Source organism: Rhincodon typus, unplaced genomic scaffold (assembly GCF_021869965.1).
Source record: "Rhincodon typus isolate 14 unplaced genomic scaffold, sRhiTyp1.1 hic_rhity00005378, whole genome shotgun sequence".
Lineage (NCBI taxonomy): Eukaryota > Metazoa > Chordata > Chondrichthyes > Orectolobiformes > Rhincodontidae > Rhincodon > Rhincodon typus.
This window is the reverse complement of record NW_025971016.1, coordinates 883-11,208: the sequence shown is the minus strand read 5'-3', so window position 1 is coordinate 11,208 and position 10,326 is coordinate 883. Positions and strand designations below refer to the sequence as shown.

The 10,326-nt window shown below is 44.1% G+C and overlaps 1 protein-coding gene across 1 annotated transcript in view; it reads right to left on the bottom strand.

Annotated features, from left to right (window-relative positions):
- Positions 1 to 793: 793 nt before the first annotated feature.
- The window catches only part of LOC109919307 (rootletin-like), a gene marked incomplete at both ends in the record, with an annotated part of 10,233 nt that continues 700 nt past the window's right edge, over positions 794 to 10,326 (bottom strand). Inside the window, 5 exons of the mRNA XM_048594035.1 lie at positions 794 to 1,234; positions 2,177 to 2,340; positions 6,155 to 6,275; positions 7,200 to 7,408; positions 8,207 to 8,591. Coding sequence (XP_048449992.1) covers positions 794 to 1,234; positions 2,177 to 2,340; positions 6,155 to 6,275; positions 7,200 to 7,408; positions 8,207 to 8,591 — 1,320 coding nt within the window. The remainder of the gene's footprint in view (positions 1,235 to 2,176; positions 2,341 to 6,154; positions 6,276 to 7,199; positions 7,409 to 8,206; positions 8,592 to 10,326) is intronic.

The following is a 10,326-nucleotide window of genomic DNA, read 5'->3' as shown; positions in this document are numbered from 1 at the left end:
GGTCTAGGCCCGAAACGTCAGCTTTCCTGCTCCTCTGATGCTGCTTGGCCTGCTGTGTTCATCCAGCTCTACACCTTGTTATCTCTATTGATTTACCCGTCTAGATGCCTTTTAAATGTTGTAATTGTACCAGCCTCTGCCACCTCCTCTGGCAGCTCGTTCCATACATGCACCACCCTCTGCATGAACATGTTGCCCATCAGTTCCCTTTTAAATCTTTCCCCTCTCACCTTAAACCTATGCCCCATAGTTTTTGACTTCCCTACCCTGAGACAAAGACCTTGGCTGTTCACCCTATCCATGCCCCTCATGATATTATAAACCTCTATATGGTCACCCCTCAGCCGTTGACGCTCCAGGGAAAATAGCCCCAGCCTGTTCAGTTTCTCGCTACAGCCGCACCCGCATGGAATGATTAAAGTTGGGAATTCCTCAGAGTCCAGCATTGGAAGAATGCAGAGTTCTTGGAGAGGCATAGAATCTGGAGCTGGCTATAGAGACAGGGAGGAAATGAAACACAAGGTCAGCGATTTTGAAATTGAGGCATAGCTGGACTGGGAGCCTATATGGGTCAGCACTGACAGGTACAATGACTGCACAGAGCTGACACAAGTCAGGATACAGGCAGCAATGAGTTGCAATTTCGGGTTGAGGAGCAACAGATGATAGGCAGCCAGGGCAGTATGGAATGATCATGTCTAGATGCAACAAAAAAGTGGAAATTTAGGATGCTGAGAGGGATTATGGTCACATTATAACCTCACACTTTACAGAGCAATGGATTAGCCTTTACCTGAAGTAGCCGTCGATCCTGTTCACTGGAGGTTAGAGCCTTCTGAAGTTTAGAAATCTGCTCCTGTAGCACCGCTGCACTGGCGGTCGTGTCTGAGAGAGACAGCGACAGACTCTGCACCTTGTCCTTCAGGTGGCTCTCACCCTCCTCGGTCTTGGCCAGGGTCATCGACAGTCGGTCGAGGGTTAGCTGGAGGGCGGTGGCCTTTGTCTCACTATCAGCCACTTGCCGCTGGAGCATCTCTACCCGGTCCTGAAGAACGTGGACCTCTGTCTCGCGGTCATTCAGTGTCAACTGCATTCTCTGCATTTCCCCCTCTAAGGAACGCCATGAGAGCTCCAACTTGGTAATACGATTCTCAGACACTTCCAGCAGGTCCTTCAGCTTGCGTTTGTCAGCTTCCAGCTTTGTCTCATTTGCCTTCATCTTATTGATCTTCTCCTAGAGTTGACAAATGTTAAAAGCACTTAAAAGCTCCTAGGAATGACATTTGTACCCCAATTGGGTTGACATCATTTCAAACACCAGCATTGTCATCACCATAATTGTGTACATTAAAAGGCATCTTCTCTCCCCCATTTGATATGCCACCTCCTTCTTTCTCTCCTAAAAGCGGAGCTTATAGCTTCTTATTTGACTTCTTCATGCTTATCAACATTCTTGAATCAACAGATCCAATGAACTGACAAATTATATGCAGGAGTAGGCCATTCAGTCCCACTTGCTTGCTCTATCTTTTGACAGAATCATGGCTAATCTGACTGTGGCTTCAGTCCCACATTTCCACTTACGCACAATAACCTCAGCCAATCTACCTATTTCTGCCATGAAAATATTCAGTAGCCTTGCCCCCACTGCTCTCAGGGGAAGAACGTTTCACACACTCCACAGAAAAGAAAGTTCTCCTCAATTCCATCTTAAGTGACGACCTCTTATTTTTAAATGGTGAACCCCTCAATCTGGTCTCTCTCACAAGGGGAAGGACCTTACATGCTAAATACAATCAATTCCCATTCTGCTAAACTCCAATGAATACAGACCCATCTTATCTAACTTTTCAACATTAAACATCCCTCTCTTCCCAAGTATCAATCGAGTGCACTTTCTGTGAACTGCTCCTAGTGCATTTATATCCTTTCTTAAACAAGGAGGCCAAAACTGTGCGCATTAATCCAGACGTGGCCTCACCAGTGTCAATGTGTCAATAGTTAAATGGTCCATACTGACAACCTTCAATGATTGTGATAAAAAGTTGACTGCTTTTGTGAAAAGTGGAGGGACAGCCCAGGATGTGAATTCTGGTTTTTTTTTAGCCCGATGCTTAAAATCTGCACTGGGCACAGGTGACCACTTTTGACCAATGTTCCCATCAGGTGCGATTACCTGATGCGCTCGCCTTTCGCCCTCGGATGACTGCAGGCTCCATTCCAACGTGACCACCTGTTCAGCCAGGGCCTTCTTTTCTCTTTCTCCACGTCTTATAGTCTCTTCTTGCAGCATGAGTGTAGCTTGAGCCTGACTCAACCGCCCATCCAATCCTCGCTTCCCTTTGAAACAACATAACGAAATTAAAAATATGTCTGTCCAACTTGAGAGGACACATTTGTTCCCAGTATCAATCTAGTAAAACCTTCTTTGAACTACCTTCAATGCAATTAGCATCCTCCTTTAATAAGGGGAGCAAAACTACACAAGTGGTCAAGATGTATTCTCGCCAATACCCTGTGTAACTGAAGCATAACATCCTTACTTTCCTGTTCAATTCCTCTCATAATAAAGGACAGCAATCCATCAATCTTGAATAAAACATGGAATGCCCTGCCTGCAAAAGTAGTAGACTCGCCAACTTTAAGGGCATTTAAATGGTCATTGGATAAACATATGGATGATAATCGAATAGTTTAGGTTAGATGGGCTTCAGATTGGTTTCACAGGTCGGCGCAACATCGAGGGCCGAAGGGCCTGTACTGCGCTGTAATGTTCTATGTTCTATGTTCTATGTTCTAAATGTTGTATCTGTTTGTAACCCTACAAACTAAACTCTTGGGAACCATACACCAGAACATCTAAATCTCTCTGCACCTCAGAATTCTCCAGTCATTTTCCATTTAAGTAATACACTGCTTTTATATTCTTCCTTCTAAAATGAGCAACTTCATATTTTCCCACATTTTATTTCATCTGCCAGATTCTTTCGCCAGTCGCTCACCCTCTCTGTTTGATATGCAGCCTTAGGCTGTCCTCACAACATGCCTCCTACCTATAGCGAGGTATCATCTGTGAATTCAGCTGCTGTGCCTTTGCTTCCTTCATCTAAGTTATTGACGTAATTTGTAAATAATTGGGGATGCAAACAAATCCCTGCAGAACTCCACCTGTCACATTCAGACAATCAGACAAAGATTCCTTCATGCATACTCGCTTTTTCTGGCAGCCCCAGGAATCTCCTATCCACACTAGTATGTTACCTGTTACACCATGGTGTTTTATTTTATAGAATGAGCTTTATTGCAGCTCGTCATCAAATGCCTTCCGAATAGCTGCACAGAGGCCAGTATCCTGTCGCCAAGTCACCCTTTATCTATATTAACGCAGTACACTGGCTGTGACCAGACAGCTTGGAGTCAGTCCCTGAATCCCCTGTTTATTTCTATCTTTCAGCCAGGACTCCCTGAATGGCCCAGGTTAACAACCCCAATCAAGGATCTCATAGTCAATAAGATCCACCTTCTAAAAATCCAAGTTAACTATTTCAACATGCTCCCCTTTATCCACAACGCCTGTTTCATCTTCAAAGAACTCCAATAAAATTGGTCGAACGTCACTTCCCTTTGACAAAAGCATGTCAATTCTTTCCAATTGCCTTGCGTTTTTCTAAGAGTGCAGCTATAATCTCATTATTGCTTGATTCTGACACCTACCCACAACAAACAACAAGATAACTGACTGTAGCTTCCCGCATTCTGCTTCCCTCCCTTCTTACATAGAGGCATTAAATTTGTGACTTTTCAGTCAGTTAGAACCTTTCCTGAATTGAGGTAATTTTGGAAAATGAGCACCAATGTATTTACTGGCTCATTAACCAACACTTGAGACCCCAGGCTGAAGTTTGTCTGGACACAGAAACTTCTCAGGCTCCAGCTCCATTCGTTCGCTTTGTGACATTTCCCTCATGATTACAATTTACCTTCCTCTAGGAAGAAAAAAAAACTTGTAAAGAATTTAAATTGCTGCGCTGGGTTGAATTAAAAATAAAATCTTGTGTTGGCCTTGGGAAAAACAAGCTGCTTCATTAGTCAAAGGCAGCCATAATTTTAAGGTGAAAGGCAGGAGATTGAGAGGGGAGTTGAGGAAGAGGGTTTTCAATCAGAGGGTGGTGGGGATCTAGGATGCTGTATCTGGGAGGGTAGTTGAAGTGGGAAACTGCACAACTTTTAAAAAGTACTCCGATGAGCAACTTGAACTGTCTTAACATTCAAGGTTGCGGACCAAGTGCTGAAAAGTGGGACTATGTAGATTTAGAGTAGTTGGTGTAGACTCGATGGGCCGAAGACCCTCTTCCTAATGGTATGTTCCATGATGCTTGAGATTGTAACCTTTAAGGTTCTGCTTTTTGGTCTAGTGCCTACTTCCTCAAATGGCCTATGGAGAATGCCTTTCCTAGTTTTGCCTATGTAGCCATGAATCCTGCATGGACCACTTTAACTGGTTTATCCTCTTTATTCATCCACTGGATGATGGCGTTGCTGGCCAGGCAGCATTTATTGCCCATCCCTAATTGCCTTAAGGGCAGTTAAGAATCAACCTTATTGCTGTGGGTCTGGAGTCACATGTAGGCCAGACCAGGTAAGGATGGCAGTTTCCTTCCCTAAAGGACATTAGTGAACCAGATGGGTTGTTCCCGACGATTGACAAGGGATTTATGGTCATCATTAGATTCTTAACTCCAGAATATTTATTGAATTCAATTCCACCATCTGCCATGGTGGGATTTGAACCTGGGTCCCCAGAACATTAGCTGAGTCTAATGATAATACTACTAGGCCATTGCATCCCCACTACAGGTTCCTTACCAGTCCTGAGCAAACATCCAGAACCCCAGCACCAGACTGGAGAGCAGTGTTAATCCCTCTTACAAACTAACTATCACAGCTCCTGCAACGACAACATTCCTCACTGACCCTTCAACCTGAATTGTTTTCTATCCTAGGGGGACATAGATTGCTCATCATCCCTCCCCAACCTCCACTCTCAATCTGAGAGAGAATATTTATTCCATTATGTATTATTATTCTTATGTCATGAGAGAGAATTATTCTCAGGCTGACAGAACCTCAAACCCATTGGACAACTGCCGAGGCTAACTCTCCTGTCCTCTGTGTCGCCTTACCTGTCCCATCCTCAGTCCCACCTCCCTGTCCGTGAACACTAGCCGTATCAGAAGACCCGATCCCAAGAGGTGTGACTGCCTCCTGCTATCAAAAAAAAATCCAGGAAACTTTCCCCCTTCCTGATGCATCGCAGTGTCTGCACTCTAGCTCCTAAACTGATTGGAAAGTTGTTCAAACTTCACACACCCCCTGCAAATAAAAGCAAAATACAGCAGATGCTGGAAATCTGAAATAAAAGCAGAGAATGCTGGAGGAACTCACTGGCAACATCTGTGTATTAGAGAAACAGAGCTAATGTTTCAGGTCCAATATAGCTCTTCTTCAGAACCTCTGAGAACTACAGATGTGCTGAGTTTCACCAACATTTTCTGTTTTTATTTCAAATTTCCTACATCTGCAATATTTTGCTTTTATTAAGTCATCGTTGACAGCAAGTCTCAAAGTCACCCAGCAGCAATTAATTGGGAAATAAAAACACAAAGAAACACATGAGTGTTTTCACATACACACACACACACGCACACACGCACAGACACACAAACAGATACATATGTACACATATATACTGACACACACAGGCAGGTGTACGCGCATGCACACACACACACAGACACACACACAGACACACACACACACACACACAGACTCTCTCTGTCTCTCTCACACACACACACACACACAGAAACACATAGACAGGTCTCTGCAAACGTTACCAGTACAGCCCTTTGAGCATGCCAGACAGAGATGCCCATGACCTCTGAATTTCTCAGCGACCCTTTCAGTAGGAACTGTCCTTTGGTGAGGCACACTTCAAAAGGCACAGCTGAGAGGGCCAGGTTAGTGCATGGGAAGGACCATGAGCACTGCCTTGCACACCAGCTCTCTGTGACAAAATGCACTCGGGTTCCAACATACATTCTGACATCTTCCAACCAGTTAGCGTTCCCACTGCACTGATCACTTGACTAACCTTCTTCTGCCTCGGTGAAGGATTTCTGAAGATGCAGAACACGTGCGCTGGTCCGCTCACGGTCTGTTTCCATCTCTGCCAGCTGCCGTGCCAGGGCTGCCAGCTGATGGCAAGTTTCATCCTAAGGGGGAAGCAAATAACCAGTTCTTAAAGCCTTCTCTTCCACCGATGTATTGCTGGTATTGGATGTGCAGAGACTGACTGCACACACTGGCACAAGGTAGGCAAGACTCTGCTGAACCCCAAGGTTTAATTACTGAGCTGTTGCTATGACAAATGTCATTGAAATATTATGTTAGGGAAATGTCAGAATTCTGTTCCTCTGTGTGTGCAGAACAATTCTGTTTTTTTTATTGGGTAATTTAACTGTGCTGCATTCATAGGGCTCTTACCCCAGAATCTGAAGGTTGCAGATTGATACACTACCAAAGAAGTTCACCACATAATCTGGGCTGTACAGTCCAGTGCACTTGTGAGGATGTTACTGTGTTGTTACATGTATTTGTTTTTCTGATAAGACATTAAAACAAGGCTACGGTGTGCCTTTTCCAGTGATACACAAAATGTCTCATGTTACTCTGCAAAGAAGAGCGTGGAGCTCTTCCTGGTATCCTGAATAACATTCCTCCGTCAACCAATCAGCATAAATTTGAGAACATCCAAAACTCTGTGTCTTAACTCACACCAACTCCTGTTCTTCGATGGGATCATTGTCATCTCGATCTTAAAACTCTCACTCTTGCCTCAAAGCCTTCCATGGTCTTGACTCTCCTTACTCCTGAAATCCTGTCAAATCCCACAAACCTCTGAGATATCTGCATCCATTCAATTCTAGTCAATTGAACATCTCTGATTTCAGTCCTCCACCATTAGTGGCCTGTCTTCAGCTGTCTAAGCTCAGAGCTCTATAATTCCTTCCCCAAGCCTCGTCACTTCTTTATCTCACTTTTGTCTTTTGAGACAATACAAATGAATTCTTCATGAGACCATAAACAAAAGGAGATGATTACAAATATCTACAGCATGGAATTCTAAGATACTTGACCCTGTGCCTCTGCGTGTCGTGAAGTTCCTGCAGGAAATCTTGCAGGGCACTTTTAACGATTTCAGGATCGATGTCAGCCATGTATGGTTCAGCACGGGTAGGTGACACAGAGCGGTAAGGACAGTCCGTGTGACTCCGATCCGGAGATCCAGTTCGTGGGATTGGACTGCCCCGTCCATCTGTGGTAGTGGTGTAAGTGTTGTCAAAACCTGGGGATTAACAAACAGATACTCTCTAATGAAAATGGGTAAAATTAGTCTCCGGCAACCAAGTAAAGCTATTGTGATTAGACAGCTCAATGTGCACTTTCAGTGGAACGATAATTTTGCTGTCCTTACTCATCTCTCTAATCCTCTTCAAGTTCCTTCCTACATTCCAGAATACATGCTGTATAGAGATTGATGCTGACAATAAATACAGACTGACTCAATAAATACAGACTGACTCAATAAATACAGACTGACTCAATAAATGCAGACTGACTCAACATTATTGGAGTTCGAAGATGAAAAAGGACTGGTTGCATTAAGTTGAGGTTATAGCTACAGCGTTAGAAATTTGAATAGCAAGGTTTTTGTTCTGGGTACTTTTGTTATCCACTTCAGAATCAGAACAAACAAGGCCTAAACAGTAGAAAGGGAAACAATGTCTATGGGACTCCTTGCTGAAGAAGTATCTTAGCCAGCCTTCAACCTGGGAGGCAGCTGTCTGAGGCCTAAAACAGCCCAGGTAGAGCAGCTAAATGTGAGAGACCAGATCATCATGAGGTTTAAGATCCAATTATGGTTAGCACAAAAACTACCAGAATCTTTGAGAAAGGTGACAGGATCTCAGGAGGATAATATTAACTTGCTAATGTGAAGTGGGAACTGGAAATAATCCCTGTGCTAGAACAGGTTAAACTAAGATACATTTGAAAATAACCACACAGTTTGCAGGGACCAAGCAATAAATACAGGAAGATGGAATGGAATACGTTGAAATATGGCTAACTCCAATTTGCGTACCTTTGGTGGGAGAGAGGGGTCTCCGTGGAGAAGGGCTACGGCTGGAAAATCCTGGACTGGCTGTGCGTCCAGATCGGCCAATTCCCAAAGTTCTGCGTAGTGTGGAGTACAAACTGCCCAACTTGCACTCCATATCCTTTTTGGCAGACTCTACTTTGGCCAGTTCTGTTTCTAGACCTGTTACACGGCCTTCCATGGCACTGACTTTTAGTGTTAACTCATCTGCTTCCCCCTTGGCACGTTGCAGTTTCATTTCCAGATTACGACTGTTTTCTTGAAATTTCTTCTCATTCACACGGCAATCATCCAGCTGTTTAAGGAGCTCTTTCTCGTGAGCTTTGAACGCATTTTCCACATCCATGACCTTCTTCTGGAGGTTGGCAACCTACAAAGGAGAGACAACACACCAACCTTGTGTGTACCAATGTTCTGAGGCTGAACCAGACTGACCGTAAACTTGGTGTTATGTTCGGTACCGAGATTAACGTCTTAACACACGCATGCGCCATCAGTAAGATCACCGCCCTTATGTCAAATGTTTTTTACCCTTATCATCTTATGTCCTACTGAACTGCTGAACTACAGAATGGTTTCTGTTAACTCTAGCCTTGATTAGTCTCATGTCAAATGGTCAATCTCTCAGATGTTTCCCTCTTTAAACTCAAGATCACTCAAATGCTGTTACAGAGATAGTCGGAACTGCCAATGCTGGAGAATTTGAGATAACGAGGTTAGAGCTGGATGAACACAGCAGGCCAAGCAGCATCAGAGGAGCAGGAAGGCTGATGTTTCAGGTCTGGACCCTTCTTCAGAAAATGATTATTATGGTTATTAAAATGGTTATTTTCTGAAGAAGGGTCCAGACCCGAAATGTCAGCTTTCCTGCTCCTCTGATGCTGCTTAGCCTGCTGTGTTCATTCAGCTCTACACCTTGTTATCACTCAAATGCTGTTCATTTTCCAACTTACACCAGATTCCCCTCACCAATTTCCTCTCAGGTTACTGATTTGCATTAGTTCTGGGTCAACTAATTCTCAAGGTTAATATTCTCATCCATTTTTCAAAATCATTCCATGCCTCTGGCCCTTACTGTCTCTTTCATATCCTTCAGTTCTATATCCCACCTGCCCATCATCCTTGCACTTTGCCAGTTTGGACTTCTTGAGCATTCACAATGTAATACTCGAACATGGAGACCCATTATGATTTTCTTGAGGCAATGTCCTTTTGGCAGCACTTTTCAAACCTACAACTTCTATCACCTAGAAAGTGCATGGCAGCGGATGTGTGGGAAAACCACAGGCAAGTTCCCCTTCAAGCTAAACACCATCCTGAGTTGAAACATATCACAGTTCCTTCACCTTCTCTGGGCCAAAATCCTGACACTCTCATAGCACTGCAGGTGGTCTGAAGTCACTCAAGGAGACACCTCAATATGTCCTCCTGTGGAACTAGGAATGGTCAATAAATGCCAGCCTTGCTGTGACACTCACATCCCATGCGTGAATATTAATAAAAAAGGATTTGCCATTCATGTTCCAGGCACACCTGTCTGTGACCTTGAAATTTGCAAGAATTCATGCAGGGAACTAATGTGTGAACGGAGAATTTGTCAGTCTCCAGATCTGCACCTAGAAGGAGTTCTTCAAAAACTCAATCCCAATTTGTGAATCATCATTGTTTGATTTTATATTTGGCTTTTTTTTGATATTCTGAGACACGAGGTATCCTAATGTTAATTTGTCAGTTAGGATCACTGGTGGCACTCTTGCCATTGAGTTAAAAGGTAGTGATTCCCATTCTAGGGCTTGAAGACAACAATCTAGATGACATAACACAGTGTGGAGCTGGAGGAACACAGTGTGGAGCTGGATGAACACAGCAGGCCAGGCAGCATCAGAGGAGCAGGAAAGTTGACGTCTCGGGTCAGGACCCTTCTTCAGAAATGGGGGAGGCGGAAGGGAGCTCTGAAATAAATAGAGGGAGGAGGGGTGGAGCTGGGGAAGGTAGGTGGAATGGTGATAGGTGAGTGCAGGTAGGCAGTGGTGGGGATTGGTCAGTTAGGTCGGAGGAGCGGATAGGTGGGAGAGAAAACGGGCAGGTCAAGGAGGTGGGAATGA